Source organism: Procambarus clarkii, chromosome 69, assembly GCF_040958095.1.
Source record: "Procambarus clarkii isolate CNS0578487 chromosome 69, FALCON_Pclarkii_2.0, whole genome shotgun sequence".
Classification (NCBI taxonomy): Eukaryota; Metazoa; Arthropoda; class Malacostraca; order Decapoda; family Cambaridae; genus Procambarus; species Procambarus clarkii.
In genome coordinates, this window is record NC_091218.1 from 16,067,736 (window position 1) to 16,087,773 (window position 20,038).

General features: G+C 43.3%; 1 protein-coding gene across 8 annotated transcripts in view; it reads right to left on the reverse strand.

The window, feature by feature from the left end:
• Positions 1 to 5,063: 5,063 nt before the first annotated feature.
• LOC123752869 (protein FAM13A) overlaps positions 5,064 to 20,038 on the reverse strand; it is a 421,243-nt gene continuing 406,268 nt past the window's right edge. For 5 of the 8 annotated variants that reach the window (XM_069311068.1, XM_069311073.1, XM_069311071.1 and 2 more), the window contains 5 exons: positions 10,369 to 10,518; positions 10,100 to 10,224; positions 9,455 to 9,774; positions 8,953 to 9,314; positions 5,064 to 8,754 (listed from right to left, as the gene is read on the reverse strand). In XM_069311068.1, the coding sequence (XP_069167169.1) occupies positions 8,263 to 8,754; positions 8,953 to 9,314; positions 9,455 to 9,774; positions 10,100 to 10,224; positions 10,369 to 10,518 (1,449 nt within the window). In that variant the 3' untranslated portion in view covers positions 5,064 to 8,262. The remainder of the gene's footprint in view (positions 8,755 to 8,952; positions 9,315 to 9,454; positions 9,775 to 10,099; positions 10,225 to 10,368; positions 10,519 to 20,038) is intronic. The other 3 variants (XM_069311074.1, XM_069311072.1, XM_069311070.1) reach the window with 1 other exon arrangement.

Sequence of the window (20,038 nt, forward strand, 5' to 3'; positions counted from 1 at the left end):
ATAATTCTTACATAGGCACTGAAAGACACTGGATCTTCCTTTGTTTTGGCTGAATTGAAGGTCCTGTTGTATATTTCATAATCTGTTGTTCTTTGAGGACTGATACCTGTTCTTTGAGGACTGATACCTGCCCCAGAGGTTGCTCTTGTTTATTAGAGCTCTTTTTCACTGCTTGTCATCCATCTAGTTGTCTTTCTTTTCTTGCTTGGTACATATTTATGAACCAATTCGGTGATCTTTTTCAAGTTATTCCATGATTCTTCCATGCCATGTTCTCCATTAACTCCAGGTGGTGTTTTGCAATTCCTCACTCTTGAGGGTAGTTTAGACATTCATCCTGAATCTTTACAAGGGTTTCTATAATTGTAATATATCTTAAGATATTGTGATGACAAGAAGGGGCGTGTATTTCCCCAACCTGTATTTGATCGATCATGTACGCTTCTGACGTTAGCACAAGATCTAGAATGCTGTTATCCCGGGTAGGCTCTGAGACATGCTACAATAAAAAGGAGTCTCGTACCAGATCCCAGAAATTTTTCTCCTTCAACTTGATGTTAGATTCATCCAAACTATTGTCTCGTGATTAAAGTTTCCCGTTTTAGGGGCTTGGGTTTCTGTTGCTGCATTGACTACATAGTGCAGATCATTACCTTCCTCTGCTGTTGCTGTGTCTGCTCTGTAGCATACCGTTAGCATACCACTGTTAATTTGCTACCATTTTGAGTCAGTATGTTGCACCATACCGATTCTGAGGATCCCTTGGTGTTTAATTCCTCATTGCCGGTTGCATTCAAGTCCTCTTTACATTACACCACCTGCACTTCTTATTCTATCCTTTCTGAAAGGTGGATGGTATCCTGGAAGATGGAATGTCCCTTCAATCATGTCTTCTCATCCCCATGTTTCACCGATGACAATGATATTAGGATTCTTAGCCTAAATAAATTGAATTTATTTACTAGGCTTCTGGCGTTAGTATAGAAGCAATTCAAATTTAAATTCAAATTTTATATACGTTTACGGCTGGTCGTGTGGTACATGTCACTTCACGATATACATGCTTAGATCATGTACTTCCGTTGACGCCACCTTCCCACCTATAAAATTAGTTTATTTCCTGATAAAATTGTTATGGCTTGGGGCTTTTCTCTGATAATTTCCTTATCTCCTGATAAAATTACTTTATTTCCACGTTCTACATTCAGCACCAACATATTATAGTAAGTAAATGTGTTATACAGAATTTCTTCTTTACGTAATTCTCTGAAGTTTTGGGTAATTCTATGAACTGCACTGTACCCATGTAGAACAAATACACCCGTGTTCAGTGGAGGTAAAGCAATGGCCAAACCAATCCTAAGGGCCTGAAAGTCAATGGATGGTTTTTGGCCGGAAGCGGCGAAAATCGCGCGGTTTTTGGCAGGTAGCGGCGAAATTCGCGCGATTTTTTGCCCGCCAGCTGCGAAAATCGCATGGTTTTTGGCTGCTAGCGGCGAAAATCGCGCGGTTTTTGGCAGGTAGCGGCGAAATTCGCGTGATTTTTGCCCGCCAGCTGCGAAAATCTCATGGTTTCTGGCCGCTAGCGTCGAAAATACCGCGGTTTTCGGCCGTTAGCATAAAAAATCGCCCGATTTTTGGCCACTATCGGCGAAAATCGCACGGTTTTTGGCCGCTAGCGGCGAAATTTGCACGATTTTTGGCCGCTAGCGGCGAAAATCGGTCGATTTTTGTCAGGTAGCGGCGAAATTCGCGCGATTTTTGCCCGCCAGCTGCAAAAATCGCATGGTTTCTGGCCGCTAGCGTCGAAAATAGCGCGGTTTTTGGCCGTTAGCGGCAAAAATCGGCCGATTCTTGGCGGCCAGCTGCGAAAATCGCACGGTTTTTTGCCGCTAGCGGCAAAAACCGCGCGATTTTCGCTGCTAGCGGCCAAAAACCGTGCGATTTTCGCCGCTACCGGCCAAAAATCCACGTTCATCCACGTTTCGGTAAGTGCAATAATATATTTTTTTCTGTACAGACAAGAGCATTTAACTCGTTTACTTTGTGTCCTAGACTTCTACTGTTAGTGTAATATACCCTAAGTGATTTGTTATTTTGAGGCCCTTCTCTTTCCCTGATCATTTTGCCAATTTGTTTCTCCAACAAACACATACTTTTATTACCTCCTTCCTCCCTATCAATTCCCATAGCACTATCTACTAACAGTTTAAACCCAAACAAATGCCTGTAACCACTGGTTCCAATGAGTTTGCAACAACAACAACCCCAGCCCTCGATAGATGCACCCCATCACGAGCATACATTTCACTTCTTCCATAGAAGTGTTCCCAGTTGTCTATGAAAGATAATGCGTTTGTTTTGCAATATCTTTCCAGCCGGCAATTGACACAAAGTGCCCTCGAAAACCATTCATTCCCAACGCTCTTTCTTGGAAGAATGCCATATATCATCGGGATTCTTCCCTTGCTCCTAACTAATTCTATGGCTTTGTTAAATTTCTGTATCAGTACACATTGAAGCGATGTGTCACCACCGCACCAAACCTAGCTGGCAAACTCTGAACACAGTTCCTGCTCCGGGAAATCCACCGGCACACCGTGCATACTCACAAAACGCATACTCACAAAAGTCAGCGGGCCCCATGGATCCGTCCCCCGCACAGTCACAGCAGAAGCAGGTAGCGTAAACGACTCGTCAGTGTAGCGGCGTACAAAATCCAGGTAGCCGGCTGACGTGGCAAATTTCAACGCCACACGCATATACGTAAGTTTTTCTAGGCCTAGAAGATCGGCGACCTTCACATCCAAAACATCCAGTAACGCGACTAATACGAGAAGGCAATCCACAGGAGCTGAGAAAGCAATCCCCACAGTATATACACGGCGAATCGGCCTACTCCCAGCCGCCGCCATGCCGCCAGCTAACACGCCGGTCAGCGGCCGCACCACGCCCTCGCAGCGGCCAACAACTACTGGTTTGATTGTTGCCGTGGAAGGCGGCTAGTTTATTGTGCACCCCATACTCATCCTGTGAGCGGTAGCGCAAAAGCATTACAGAGGGCACAAAAGGTCTTTATCAGACCTCATCTTAGATTATTACATAAACAATTTCTTCAGTCCTTCACACCTTATAGGTACAATGTCAGCTAGTTACAGAGAAAGTGCTATCAACTACTGGGAACGCGAGACGTGGCGACGACTGCCCCCTCCAGTGGCGAGTCCTGAACTCCACGGTACTCTACCTTGTACTGTAGTGTACTGTACGGTACTGTACTGTTCTCTATTGTACTGTACAGTACTGTGCCCTTGACTGTACTGTATCGTACGGTACTGTACTGTATTGTAATGTATACAGTACAGTATACTGTATTGTAATGTATACAGTACAGTATACTGTAGTGTATCGTACCGAATGGAACTGTACTGTATGGTACTGTACTATGCTGTACTGTGTTGTACTGTACATACAGCTTGAATAAGTAATCTTATTATTTAATAATTATAATAATACTTATTATTAAATAAGTATTCGAAAATCATCATTTGTGAGTGTAATGTAAAACATTAAATGTATTTATTTATATACAAGAAGGTACATTGGGTTTGTGAGAATACATAGCATAGTACAGTAATTACACTCTTGTAAAGCCACTAGTACGCGCAGCGTTTCGGGCAGGTCCTTAATCTAACATAATTTTAAGTAGGTAAATTGTATCCAAATTAATAATTTCTCATCCATTTGGTACATGTATGTTTCTCATACTTTGGGTATACATTTGAGTTTATATATTTCAGTTTCAAAAAATAACTCATGAATTACTAAGGTATCCAATTACGTCGAGCCGACCAATGACAGTACAGCTTGCGACAATGTGACGTCAACTGAAAATGAGAAACGTGATTGGCTATTGAGTCCACCTGCTCATTGAGGCGCAACGGAACGTTGAAATTGGATAGGGCTGAAGACCCTGCAAGAATATGCCATTATCTCCTTAAATAAGCTTAGGATCTTGACTTCCATTGAAATTGTTTCAATGTTCTGGTAGGATCTCTCCCACTAAATCATTAGCAGCAGTACACAAGAATAAGAATGCAGACAGCACTGTCTACATTGCCTGGTGCAATGTAGTCTTTTAGTCACTCAATCCACTGTCAGTCAATCAGTGAGTCAGTCAATCCACCGAGTCTTAACTGGTAGTATTGCTTGGCTCCACTGAAATTTTCAAGGTAGAAGCTTAACTTTCATGGATATTGCTTTCAGGAATTTGGTACACAATTGGATTGTTGAAAAAAGGGTGCACATGTAATGACAGGCACCTTGTGAGACGGTACAAAGCATTGATAGCATTCAAGACCCCTAATATTTCTTCTCATCCTCCTCAGGTCATTCAGTTTTCTATTAGAGGATTACAGGAATGGCATGTCGTCGGTGCCATAACTCAGGGCAGTTGGGGTCATTTTAATCCCTAGTAACTACCATGAAGATTTTTTCAACCGTTTTGCAGCTGGTCATAATATTGCCTATTGTGAGAGCAAGAGACAAAAACCCAAGTATCCCTTCTAGTTATATATAACTAGAAAGGATTAGAACTTCCCTTATACAGTAGTTTTATATATAACTATAAGAGAAGTTATAGATATATAGTCAACAGACGGTTATATGTATAACTATTGTATAAGGGAAGTTTTAATCCTTTCTATTTATATCTAACTAGAAGGGATACTTCGGTTTGTCTCTTGCTCTCACAATAGGCAATATTATGACCAGCTGCAAAACGGTTGAAAACATCTTCATTGTGGTTACTAGGGATTAAAATGAGATGCCCTCCTTACTTAAAAAGAGGAGGGCATTAGGGCTGACCCCCAACTCGCCTATGACAGTCCACTACCATACATTAGTTACCCTGTAAAGTTGAGTGAAGTGATCGCCAAGCAATTTACCTCCAACCTCGGACACATTCTATTTTAATTAGATAATACATTACCCGCACTAGAGTATCAAGGAATTAGCTTAGTCTTAACTTTTTATTACATTGTCTTAAGGGAAATAGAAAAATTCAAGTTGCTCATTTGACTTTATTGTGTGGTTAATCCATATAAAACGAGTGATTTACTTATCTTCATTTGGACCTCTGTAACAATCACGTACACTGTATCCAGCATCACATACACCAGACACTGCAAATATTTTTATCAAGAGCTGCTTTTACATAACCGCCACTTCAGTGACAGAGAAAAATTCATCCCTCTGCATGGATGACAAATTGGTTTACCGTTGTCTTTATTAGAGGATTTCGTCATTTTCTTGTAAAACATGTTCGAAATTGCTTTTACCGTCACATTTTCATTGTATGGAAAATAGCATACTAGTTGGTTAAAGAATATGAAACTTTTGTAAATAAACATCCAAAATAAGCATCTCTCAAGCCAACTTTTACATTCATCAGCTAAGTTTTAGTTATACAAATCAATTTGGGTCTTGCCATCTTGATACAGTTAACTGCTGTAGTCCAGATAGGAACTTTGAAATACAGTAAAACCTCGATAAAACCGATAAACACTGCTATAGGAAACATGCATTATATGGATTAAATGTTTAAGTCACTGGCAATTAGAGAACTTTCCATGTGACCTTCCTTAAGTCTTTCAAACTGGTATAAATCAGAATTGCCCAAAAGGAACACTGGATTATTGAGGCTTTGCTGTAATGGCAGCAAAGCCATTTCTGAATTACACAAAAGACTAACAAATCAACAATTTTCTGGATAAAGCCTTAAAACTATACTGGTTTCCAATTTCTAATCCTAACAATTTAAATACAATGAATTATTTATCACCTTAGCAATATGAGACTGCAAAGGAATTTGTCATTTTTTTTTTTGCACTATTGCTTAGTCTATTTTCAAGTGAGTATGATGAAACAAATATACTAGGTACCAAGGAAATGATATATCCAGATGTCAAGTTCACTGCAAGTATATTTAGATTAATAAAAGGACTAGACATTAAAATAAATAAGATCATTAACCATCTGTTCATGAAGCTGCACATTTCTAAATGTCATATATTAAGACGAATATACACTAGTAATTAAACCTTTAAATACAAAAAATTACTGCAATTATTCTTTACTGCAGATAAAGAATAGTGATTAACCTTATTCACAACTTTATGGGATATAAGTACACAAAGTAAGTGTGTATGCCAGTGGCATCCCTTGCAAGTGGAAACTTGTAAATTTTTAAGGCCTTAAAAATAAATAACATTCATGCTCGAGTTCAAAATATTACAAAAGCCTGAAGTTTAACATCTTTTTGCTGGTCAGTTATGATAATCGATTAGGACTAGTGGAACACACTAGCTACAGAACATTTCTAAGTAAACAAAAATATGGTTCAACCATTGGAAAAATGAGGCTCACAGGGCAAAACAAATTTTTCTTTGCTCTGAGCAAACTACAGTCAGTAAATCCTTTTATGTACGGGAAGTAATAGTTTCTAGTAACTGTCTGCCGTAAATATTCTAACAGGTACAAGACCACATTATAATCTAAGGTCATTAATATACATAACCATATATATATATATGATATTAATACTATTCATCTAACTATTCATATCAAAGTAACAACAGGCAGTCTGAAGCTGTAATGAACTACAGAGGCAAGAACACTCAGATTATGTGTCACCAGTGGTAAAATTTGTATATTCTACTTGTGAATGCAAACACTATTCACTACAGTCTGTTATAAAAGTTCACTCTGAATTTGAAAGTGAATGCACTTGCATTTTTATCATAACAGCAGTTAATATTAAACTGCATGGAATTTCAGATTTAATTACCTTGCAAAGCAAAGAGTTTCAGCGTACAATAAGCTTATGGCTATATTCATTGACAGTTTGCCATGGCTGCTCCTAGCTATGTATTAGTGAAGTTCAGCTGCTTGCAAAGTAAACTAATAATTGCATATATGCAATTGCATTCACAAGAAATTGGGTTCTCAAACAATGTACTCGAAAAAAGATATGCAGAGTTCTGACAACAATGTTCAAATGCATCTTAGCTAACAGATGGCAAATACTTGTGTGCAGTACATCTAAATACATTGAATATGCAGCACACAAACTGCCCCCAAGTGTGTTGGGAATGAGGCAGCATTGTGGGGATCAAGTCACAGGAATGATGACACATACAAAATAGGCTACACATTTCCTACAAGTGGCTAGGCAATATGTAGGTTTGCCTATAACATGCGCACACACTTTTAAATGCATACCACAGGAATCTTGGGTGAAGATATACACAAATATTGGTCAGGTGGCCCAACAAATCTTCCTGGGGATATATTGTAGAAGTTATGTAAGTCTGCTTATTACCGGTACGTCAGCGATATAAAATCCAAAAAAAAAACAAGTATAACTGTGAACACATCATTGTGTATAATAGACCACTAGGAGAGTTCTTAACTATCCTGCATGCCTTTGTCATTTTTTTGAGGAAGGCAAATTACACAGTTTGTTAAAGGCATTTCTTAAGCAAACAACAATACACTTTTATAGATGTCTCAAACAAAGGGCAAGGATATACAGTAGTTGTCAAAACATATATTTATATATATATACTTAAGAAAATTCAAAGATGTCATGCCCCAGGGTCCAAACAGCTACTGTACCTTAATGCTAAATTCAGGTACCTTACACTTAGCACAGTTCAGCAATTATATGGATAAAGTATATTTGGAAGCTTCAATGCATTAGAGTCCAGAGCATCCTTAAAAAAAATTAATAGGAATGATGCAACAGCAGCATCTGAAGTTCCCAAACCAAAAGTGCTCCGAATATATAAAAATAACCATGACAAGATAACATTCTTTTTTTATAGGTATTTGTGAGGCCTTATTTAATCTACAGTTAGCATTATATTCAAAACTATAGATTCTTTAGCTAACAACCATATTGGCAACTTCGACAACTTATCACAGTTCATGCATTACCCGCGCATGTCAGAACAACAATGCACAAAACATGGACTGGGATGCCTCCCTTCTTACACACAATGCAATCACGTCATCAGCTGCACTTCAAAATACGGAATCTGTATAGAATAAACTCTGGCTGCAATTTTTTAATCTTATCAAAACAAGCCAACCCAGTTACAACAGCATTGAAAGCTTACAGTGCATTGACAAGCACATTACAAATACTTGCTTTCCAAAAATAAGCTTCGAGACGGTTGTCTTTACAGTGTAGCTTAAAGTCGATCAAACCTTGAGGGGTTCATGCTTTGATAGGAGAGCTTCTAGGAGCCTTAACTTTGCTTTAGCATGTTTGTAATCCAAGTATGTCTGTTCCATGGGCCCTCTATCTTCTTTTTGCACTTTACGGCCCAATTCTCTCTCAAATTTCTCTTCATATTCTCGGAGTGACCGTCTTAATTTCTTCTTTTCTTCACGTGCTTCCTTCTTTCTTTCTCTCAGTTCACTTAGGGGTAGAGCATGGAGGTCACCGAGTGCAACTGTCTGCTGCCCATCCTTTGGGTCATCCTTTGGGTCATCCTTCCGAGTGGTTGCAGTTCGTGAAGGATCAAACATGGGTGGAGATTCAAACCCTGGAGGGGTTGTGGGTGCTGTTTGTATTAGTTTTTCTATTTCATCTCCTTGTAAGGAACTGCGATGTTGAGGTGAGGCTAATGTGAAATCCATAGCCACATGTTCAATAATTGGAGGCAATTCTGCAAGATTTTCCTTCGTTCTCTGCAAAATACAAAATTCAATAAATATAAATATATTTTTATTCAACAGATGCATATGCATCAGGATAAAATTACACTTTGTAATAATGTAACACAGGGGGGGTGGACTATAGTAGACCACAGTAGTAGACACTATAAGATAAAGTACAATATAGTAGACAAGTTTATACATTACATACAGAAATGTTTGAATACTTACAGATGAGGATCTCATGACAATCCTCTTAACTTGGCGATAACGGTCATAGAGTGGCCTCGCCAAGTCTCTGTCCTCCCGACTCGTGGGTCGTCCGTGAATTGATTCATAATAAAGAAGGGCCTTTTGTAGGGCTGTTTTTTCTTCTTGCATTTCCATGCAACTCATGTTATTTAATTCAGCTGGGCGGCCTAAAGCCGACCGCTTTTCTCGTAATCTGTCTTCAACATGTTTTAAGGTGCTTGCAGTACCGGACCCGGTTCCATTGGATCTTGCACCTGGGTTGGTCGACTCTTGACACCGGAGAAGTGATAATGGAAACACAGTTGGTACAGACATCAAACCAGCAACATCATCTTTCATTTCTGAAAATAGATATGGTAATAATAATTAATGCTTCGTTTAAATTAATAAGATTTGAACTTTGTCTTTATATAAAGTTCATTTTTAAAGATGACAAAAATAGCAAACATTATACTGTACATACACTGAGCAATGTACATACGTTTAAGCTCTTTGCGGGCCTTGCTGAGTTCGCTCATGTATTTCTTAATTTCCTTGTGCTTCATTTTCTCGCTGTGTGAAGGGCGGTATCCAAAGGCAGCTTCAAATTCTTCTTCATAGCGCTTAATTTTTTTCTTGATAGAATTTATATTTTTCATAAGAATTTTGACTGCACTTTGGCCGGGAGGCGGGATGTCATTTCGCCCTGGTGGTGCCCCAGTATCAATGAAGGCTTGAGATGCCCGGGGCGATACCACTGTGTCGTCCTCATCACTGCGATACCAGCTGCTCTGTATTGCACTATCTTCATCATCGAAGCGGCTGTGGATAGTCGAATGTACAGAACATAAATGTTTAGATTTCTTAATCGAAAAAAACAGCAAATAGACTACTGCTTTATAGTTTTCACTAATTCATCAATGCTGTAGTTATTTAGCTATATTAATGAGCAACATAAATTCCTGAGCCTATTATGTGTTGTTTTACCCTCCCACTGCTCCTCACAGGATGGGAGAGTATGAAAAAGAAGTAACTTACAATATTTCCAGGGAATTTAATCGTCAGTTTCCAGTCAAATTTAAGATACTGTATTTGTCCCAGCAATATAAATAATATGGCAACATTAGGTTAAATATGGCGGTGTTACCTGTAGCGAGGCGCAGTTCGGTGCCAGGGGTCAGCGTGGGCAGCACCGCGCATGCTCCATGACCCACGGTCACTCGTCACTGGTTCACTGGCATCCACTAACTCACTGAAGCCCGATGTTGCACGCTGCAAGAACAAAATATATATGGTTTATAGCTGAAGATGCACCAATTCAAGTATTATTATGCATAATGTACAAATTATATAAATACAATAGTAAAGAGAATACTGTATATAAAACACTTGTACATTAATATAGGTCGTGTATACCTGTTGGGACGACCTTAAGCCCAGTTCACAGGGCGTGACTTCTGGTGGGACTGGGTCGTAACGTGTTGGCTCGTCGTCTGATGTCAGGGAAGTCAGGTAGGAGGGAGTTTTGTCTTCTTCCGTCGACTGTGATTGACTCCCGCTATCCTGCTGGGAACAAAGTTAACACCTGTTAATACACTAGGTCTAGGTACATATAATTTGTATACGTACAAATTTCTATAAGTAATTTCTATACGTAATTTCGTAAAAATACGTAAAATAAATTGAATTACTATAAGCAATTTCTATAAGTACATATAAACTATATGCTGTAGTTTCAGTGGTGTCCATTACATTGTTTCATAAAATATATTCCAACAAGTTTTATTGAGAATAAATAAGTATATAAAACGAGATAGGAAATTAATCAACATGCACCAAGCTTGGGAAAATTATCATCATTATTTGTTACAAATTGCAGCACTTTTCCCCTGTTATAAGACTGAACACATCTACCATGGGTCCATTTCACTTCATTCCTTATTAGATAGCATGCGATAAATTTAAGGAGTATAATAAATAGTTTCTCTCCCATGCTATCACAGGTTATGAACACTGTACGGATGTCGGATGTTAGTGCCTGTATAGCCACTGTTACGTGTTGATATATCAGGCTGAGTAATGTAATATTTGACAAAATGATTACCCAAGTTGTAGCCATTTAAAATTGTTATTAATTAATAAATGTATGTTTACTTTTAACAAATTTAAAAAATTTAATTCAGAAAATGGATTATATGTATTAGTTACAAGAAAATTCCAACATATTTTTCAGGCAAAAGATAATACTAATAGCCTAACACTGCTATAATAATACAAATATAAAAAAAAAGAGATGGAACAGTTTGATGCTAAATAGAATATATTTAAAATAATCTCGAGCAGAATATTAGAAAGGTGCCTAAAACTTGAAAGACAACCCACTAACACTGAAAGTTTTGTGGCAATATTTGTGTGCTAAGGCAAGATTAAGAAGGGAGGAGTGTAGTGTGGCGTCTGAGGCACATCTTACCTCCCACTGGCAGCTTATCGCCCACACTGGCTCTAAGTCCAGCAACATCTTGATCCACAAGTTGCTGTATACCCGTCCACCACACGCACAAATATATAAAAAAATATATATAATCTTATCAATTCTATCACAGAAAATATCACAGATAACGTATCACACTGGGTGGATCAGCCAATGTCTACACGGAACGTGGCTTTAGATTTCACTTGTACTTCTTGTAATAATCTTTATATATCATGTTCAGTATCTTGGCTTTAGAATTACCAGCCTGGCGTATCACTAGGAGCCCGCAGAGTATACAATATGGGCACGTGGAAACCACTGTGGGAAGAGCGTTTGAGAACACGTCCGTATCATACGGGCGGCGGTGAGCTACTGAACGTAGAGCGAGCCTCCTCCCGGAGCAACAGTCGCTTACGTCACCGCCGCTGCCCACATTCCGGGAGCCAGTTTAGCTTCGCCTCGGGGATGTTCCTCGCTATCATCTACCAACCTCCACCCGTTCCACATCACACTTCTGACCTTTAAATCTAATGCCGCCCAGACAGCTATTAAATACTGCGGGTGTGGAGCGTGTTTCTATTGTGTCAAGCGGTGGGGACATGCTGGTGGTTGTAGAAACAAAGCTGGCAGTGCATCAGGGTCGCCCAGCCATCACTTCTGCCAACTTGTAGACCCCGCTATCTGCCAGCTCTACCCACCTTGGGCATACTAACTAACATACTTTGTATACCCACCCGGAAAGAATAACAAATCTTAGCATTATCACCCAGCTCAGATTAGGTTTTGCGTACCTCTATTACAAATAACTGATACTAACGTCACAAGATACCCTCCCGCACATGTCTACGATTAAATATTAGAACAATTTATGCCTCATATCTGCTGCGATACCCTGCTGATGTCTAATACATAATTTTATTTTCTGATATGTTTTTGGTTTTAATAATATGTACATTTAGACCAAATCTATTTAATTTGTATAAAGACAGCAGATCAATGGATTACTTACTGGCAAGACATTAAGTAATCCTGTAATACACTGGTTCTGAATTTAGTGAGAGCCTCACTAGCGGATGCATGGGGTAGGAGGGAAGTACTGGTGTAAGAGAGTGAGAGGGCGTCATTGGTGTTTTTTCTGGCAAAAACGTTGACAAATACGTTTAAGCGAGGAGGAAAACGGAATGCTGGAGTAACAGTGACTAACGACACGTCATAACATTGCATCACTGCGCCCTGAACCTTCCAGCAAGAAATCAGTCCTAAACCCGAGACCCGATTTGTAGTGGCCGTTCATTATATATTTAAGGCTGCGAAATTAGCATCATAAACCCAGTCACATTTAGATGCGTGTACGTGTCTCAAGAATGCCAACGAATGCTCCTAGGCTACGTGGGCCCCTCCTCGCAGTGGTACTGTAGTCAGTCAGCACTGTGGGAGGGAGGGAGGGAGGGGAGGACCGCTGCAGCAGTAAACTCAAGGCCAATAAGTGACGCACACCAAGCCTCCCACTATCTCCCCCCCCCCCCCGCCTTCAACACAGCCACCAGCTAACACCTGTGCAATACATCCTCCCAACACGTGTGTGTTAAATCCCCACACAGCGGCCACTCCTCCCTCCCTCTCCATTCCCGCCAGTTTATTTGGTTTCTCTGATAATTTGTAAAGCAGAATCAATCATCCTTTGTTATAACTTTGTCTACTATATCTACTTCACACGACACCCACTGCTTGGAAGTGTTCGTGTCTACACTGTTGACCTAACCTATTACTGAATGTGTACAAGTATGAAGGCGTGAAGCAGTTTGCCTTTGACACGGCTGCTACTCTATACTGTTATAGTTTATATGGGAAGGGACGGGAACTATCACGAGAAAGCGCCAAGCCATTACGATTGTAAAGCACTTGGAAGGAATCAGGGAAAAGGATTTGGGATGGTATGGAGGTGGGGGGGAGGGTGGAAGGATTGGTGACCAAGCACTAGGACGGTCGGGGGATTGAACGCCGACCTGCATAAAGGGAGACTGTCGCTCTACCGTCCATCCCCAAGTGATGATGCTCGTACCTACTTCAACCTAACAATATTGTACTGAACAACCACAACACGGAAACTACGGGGGATGACGGGAGGGGGTAAGTGGAGTGAGAGGCATGGAGTATCTTGGATGGAGGCCGGGGGGGGGGGTTGCCTATGGTATGAGGCGGAAGGTGTTGTTGGGGGGGGGGGTAACAGGGCTGAGGCATGGGGGGGGGTTGTGACATGAGCGGGAAGGGGGGGGGAAGCATCGAGGGGGTTATAAGGGGTAGAGGAACATGGGAGGGAGGAGGTGGTGGGGAGGAAGGGGAACATGGGAGGGAGGTGGTGGTGGGGGAGGAAGGGGAACATGGGAGGGAGGTGGTGGTGGGGAGGAAGGGGAACATGGGAGGGAGGTGGTGGTGGGGGAGGAAGGGGAACATGGGAGGGAGGTGGTGGGGAGGAAGGGGAACATGGGAGGGGGAGGTGGTGGGGAGGAAGGGGAACATGGGAGGGGGAGGTGGTGGGGAGGAAGGGGAACATGGGAGGGAGGTGGTGGGGAGGAAGGGGAACATGGGAGGGAGGTGGTGGTGGGGGAGGAAGGGGAACATGGGAGGGAGGTGGTGGTGGGGAGGAAGGGGAACATGGGAGGGAGGTGGTGGTGGGGGAGGAAGGGGAACATGGGAGGGAGGTGGTGGTGGGGAGGAAGGGGAACATGGGAGGGAGGTGGTGGTGGGGAGGAAGGGGAACATGGGAGGGAGGTGGTGGTGGGGAGGAAGGGGAACATGGGAGGGAGGAGGTGGTGGGGAGGAAGAGGAACATGGGAGGGAGGAGGTGGTGGGGAGGAAGGGGAACATGAGAGAGGGAGGTGGTGGGGAGGAAGGGGAACATGAGAGAGGGAGGTGGTGGGGAGGAAGGGGAACATGAGAGAGGGAGGTGGTGGGGAGGAAGGGGAACATGAGAGAGGGAGGTGGTGGGGAGGAAGGGGAACATGAGAGAGGGAGGTGGTGGGGAGGAAGGGGACGGAAACTTGCAGTAATTGTCTTACTCTATCACAGCGTAGAATTACAACCGCAACATTGTCACGTTGCAACATTCCTGCTGGATAACTATCCACGGCATAAGTAAGTAATTATCAAAAGAAGATGCCAAGCCGGAAAGAGTCTCATGAAGCGCATTTAAAGACTATGACTAAAGTATCGCAATGATTACCAAATAGACTGCCGGGGTGACTGATTGATGATGAAGATTAAGCCACTCAAGAGGGGGCACGGGCATGAATAGCCCGTAATGCGTACGAGGTGAGGACAGGAGAATAAAAAGGTGGGGAAGGAGGAGTTGACTCTGTGGGAGAGAAAGTGCCAGGGCGCAACCCAGCTGCTTGTCGACCGGTCAGCAGTTGGAAGGGAAAGTACTCTCAATGGATGTTTCAACGCATACATCATTATCATCATCAAGCTTATTGTTGCAATGATTAGTGGATGTGAGGTGCTAGCGAACCTGGAATGTTATCATGCGAGGTGCTAGCGAAGCCGGAATGATATCATGCGAGGTGCTAGCGAAGCCGGAATGATATCATGCGAGGTGCTAGCCTACCCGGAATGTTATGCGAGGTGCTAGCGAACCCGGAATGCTATTATGCGAAGCATTAACCTTGTTATGTGCAAATAAATCACCCTAGTAGTGTCCACAGTTCAATAACATACATATTTGACTTAAAATCCTCCAATATGAAATCCTGCCTCAGTCTTTCATATAAAAAGTGCAATTCTTAACTTTAATTGAATGGGGAGAATCAAGGGAGTAATGCAAATACTAAGTGTTCTAATGTAAAGGCAGTAGAAGTCTTCTTTTTTCCAGGAATATTCCTGCGCGGGCCCCTAGGCCTCTACCTGGCCCACTGGGCGCATCCGATCCCACGATCATCGTCGCTCCTAAATCAACACAACATAACTGGCCCACTAAGTAAGGGACCCTTCGGCAACTTCCACCACACCTCCTAAAGTAACCAACATTTAGCGTCGTTTTCAGAGGTGTGTCAACTTCCGGTGGTGAGCAACGTGCTGACACCGGCACACCGTATCTCACACGATCTAACATGAAAGCCCGTTACTTACACGCACTGCTTGGTCATTCAAAATATTTGTCCACAATTATCTAATGAGGAAAACTGGGTGGCGAGAGGTGAAGGGCACTGGTGGAGAGGTAAGTTGCGGAAGGGAAGGTGGGGTGAGGACTGATGACCGCTGGTATATAATCTAGTCCCAGGCAAGCAACACCTTTCTTGGGTGGCTTAATCTTCAGCAAGCATTCAAGCAACAGTTATAGCCCCGCTCCTGTGCCAGGTAAGTCCACTACGGGCTCACCATAGCCCGTGCTACTTGGAATTTTTGTTCCGAGTAGCTGAATCTAAAACAAGCAACACTTCTTGGACATTCTGTGGGCATGACTGCTTTTGATACTTTGTTGGGAACCATTAAGACTGAGTACGACTGATAATTCCCGTTCTTGAGGACAGTAAGTCTGTATTTAGGTTTACTGAGGTTACCCTAGCTAAACCTAGGTAAACTATTGACCTTCCTCAGGATGCAACCCACAATAGTTGTCCAACTCCCGGGTATCTATTTACTGTAAGGTGAACAGAGACATCGGGTGAAAGGAAACGTGTCGAACCATGCGTGTGTTCCACCCGGGGATCAAATCCGGATCCTCGATTGTGAGCGGGCGGACGCGTACCACTGGTGAAGCTTGAGGTTGGTGGGCCTCGGGGAGGCCGGAGTATTGAGGGTAGCGTGCCCATCCCAGGGTTGTGTAAACAACACGAACGCTGCTCCAGATCCAAGGTTACCAACACTCGAGTCTAGTCCTCAAGGAAATATTTGCTTATTTTCTGCCGCTCTCCGATGAGCTTGTCTTGACAGTTCCCAAGGAAGCACGTCTATCTTCGCCCCCTCAATAATGTCACTCTCCAAGGCGCTTGTATCTCTCAAGTTTCAAACCTTCCAAGGACACCACCAATTACTCCTTCCCAAGCCTTCGAGAAAACGCAGCATAAGATGATTTGTGATAAAGACATCACCTTACATACTACTAACCAAGTTAATTTAGTGTTGTGTGCGACCAAGCTCAAGGTTAACATCCGCTACCACTTGAGATTAATATAGACGACTGAACAGGTTGCGGCCAGCATTGGCGCATCAACTTGACCTGTCGCTCTCGAACCTGTTCCTCCTCCTTCAACACACACTCAAAAAAAAAAACTTGCAATGTATTTTAAGTAATTGCTTCAGGTAAATCTTTTGAACAGGTTATTTGATTCACTGTTACTGTCAAGAACTCTAACACAAACAAACACACATACAGTCTCTCCCCCCCCCCCACACACACACAAACACGTGATTTGTGCCAGGGGGGCCTCGCGGCTGAGTGGAAATCGCTCTGGGGTTGTAGTCCTAAGGGCCCGGGATCGATTCTTGGCAGAGGCAGAAACAAATGGGCAGTTTCTTTCACCCTGATGCACCTGTTCGCCTAGCAGTAAATAGGTACTTGGGAGTTAGTCAGCTGTCACAGGCTGCTTCCCGGGGTGTGTGTGGAAAAAAAAGTAGTTAGTAAACAGTTGATTGACAGTTGAGAGGCGGGCCGAAAGAGCAGAGCTCAACCCCCGCAAACACAACTAGGTGAATACACACACACACACACACACACACACACACACACACACACACACACACACACACACACACACACACACACACACACACACACACACACAGTGCGACAGCTTTAAGAACTACACTATCCAAGGTACAAGATGGTACCAAGGCAATATATTATCCCTCCCCCCCCCATATCCCCCGACGTATAAATATTAACAGCCTAGGCACACACGTCTTGGCAAGAGGACGCAACACCTTCCCCAAGTCGTCAGTTCCCCCATGTGCTACTGGGCGTGTACACGGGCACTACATGGTATACTGGGCGTGTACACGGGCACTACATGGTATACTGGGCGTGTACACGGGCACTACATGGTATACTGGACGTGTACACGGGCACTACACGGTATACTGCGAGTGTACACGGGCACTACACGGTATACTGGGTGTGTACACGGGCACTACACGGTATACTGCGAGTGTACACGGGCACTGTATGGTATACTGGGTGTGTACACGGGCACTACATGATATACTGGGCGTGTACACGGGTACTACACGGTAACAAGTTCGAGCCTTTATTATTTAAACTAATGTTCCTCCAGTACGACGGTCTCGCTTCTTGTAGGCCGCTGTTCGATTCCCGATGTTCCAAGTTGTTGGGCGCCATTCCTTCCCCCCGTCCTATCCCAACTCCTTGTCCTCATATCCCTACTAAGTGCTCTATAGTCGTACTGGATTCTCAGTTACAGCCCCGCTCCTGTGCCAGGTAAGTCCACTACGGGCTCAGCATAGCCCGTGCTACTTGGCCCGCTCCTGTGCCAGGTAAGTCCACTATGGGCTCACCATAGCCCGTGCTACTTGGCCCGCTCCTGTGCCAGGTAAGTCCACTATGGGCTCACCATAGCCCGTGCTACTTGGCCCGCTCCTGTGCCAGGTTAGTTACGGGGTCACCATAGCCCGTGCTACTTGGAACTTGTTCCGAGTAGCTGAATCTATAACAACAAACAGTGCATTCTCAGTTACAGCCCCGCTCCTGTGCCAGGTAAGTCCACTACGGGCTCACCAAAGCCCGTGCTACTTTGGAACTTTTGTTCTAAGTAGCTGAATCTAAAACAACAACAGTGCCTTCTGAAAATTAGCTTCCCTCCATCACCACTGGCACTAAAAAGACCCAGTCAGCACTACCTGCTAAACTAGTCTTCCCCCTTATTACTAAACTAGCTCGTCCCTTACCGCCAAACTAGCCCCTCACTACTCGCGGTGAACTTCAAGTGAACTAAAAGTCACACACCTGCCAGAGTGTGTGAGTGGAAGTTAACCACGCCCAAAGTTAACTTGGCTAAGTTGCGTCATGCCAGGTTCCGCCGGGCCACCTGACACGCTTCCCACATGCCCGGATTACTGACTGCTGAGGCACGCCGGTATTTTCTCTCGTCGTATGGTCGACCACCACCACCACCCACCTGCCTTACCACCACCCACCTGCCCCACCAACACCCACTTGACTCGCCCACCTCCCCACGCTAGGTATACCACGCTCTGCACATTCTTCGTGCTGGTACTTGGAAGAATAGCAGTGTCAATTGTAGCAGTATTAGCAAAATTAATAAGAACCAGTAGTAGTAAAAGCAGCAGTAATAATAGCAGCAATAGCAATAATAATCCTCCCAGAGTTCTTTCAGTAATTATAAACTTGAGAATGGAGCGGCTGCATCACGGAAATAGAACAAGGATAGAGAAGCAGAGTGAGAGATAGCGAGCTCTCCACACAACACCTCACGGCTGATTTTGTACATTTTATCATGCCTTCTGTGACCTTTGTAACCTCTTCGATAGCGTGACTAATTATAACTGGTGTTGTTCTGGCTCGCGTTAGATTGAGCTTTCCCCGTATTTCCATATATAAAACAAGGCCGCGGTAGTCTTGTTTTTTTTCCTTAAAAGTCCTGTCCACAACACCCTGTCTAGTAGTCAATCAGTCTTGTCCAAGGTGGCGTTCAGTCCCAATACATACCGTCTCCCTCGCTTCGGGTCACGCCAGTTTGGCACCGTCTTGGGGTGCGTGAATCACCGCTTCCCAATAATACCGCGTGACGCCGAGGGCTCCACCTGAGGCTCCGCACGAATTCCTTCACGCATTTGACAATTTATAGTTGTTCTTCGACACTCAAAGCTTTGTAGGATTCTGATGACTTAACAAAAGTTTTCTTAGTTACAGAAATTGTCGTTGGTGTGGCTGTGTCAGAGTGAGTGAGTGAGTGAGTGAGTGAGTGAGTGAGTGAGTGAGTGAGTGAGTGAGTGAGTGAGTGAGTGAGTGAGTGAGTGAGTGAGTGAGTGAGTGAGTGAGTGTGTGTGTGTGTGTGTGTGTTTGTGTGTTTGTTTTGTGTATCTCTCTCCCTCTGGCCTTGTCAGTGTCTTTCTATATCTCTGTATATCTCTGAGAGCCTGTACACCACAACTCCCACACCGCCTACCACACGCACACAATTGGCCAGTTATGGTCCCCCGCTGAAGTCACAAACTCTGATCTTCAACCCAAAAGCAGCAGCTCTTCTCTTGGCCTTGGTTGTTGTACAGCAGACGAGAACGACTGCCCCTCATCCTCGCCACAAGCACATACCAACCATCCCCTGCCACAACACACAGGTACATTCCGCACCTCTGATTCACCTTCAGCTAACCTGCCAATTACCAAGAAGCGGAAATTACTGTGCCAGTGGAAGCGTCCTTTACATACTGCTGACACAACGACTGGGGAACACAACAACTATTACGATTTCTAATGAAAGACATTTGTACAGAATTCAAGTGAATCGGAATAGAAATCTTGCACACAAATACATGTACCCAAAACAAAAACAGCGAGGCAAGACCCTGGACCAGAAAGACAAAGCGGCTCTCGAGCTGGTAGTGCCATCATGGGTGCCACCATGGGTGCCACCA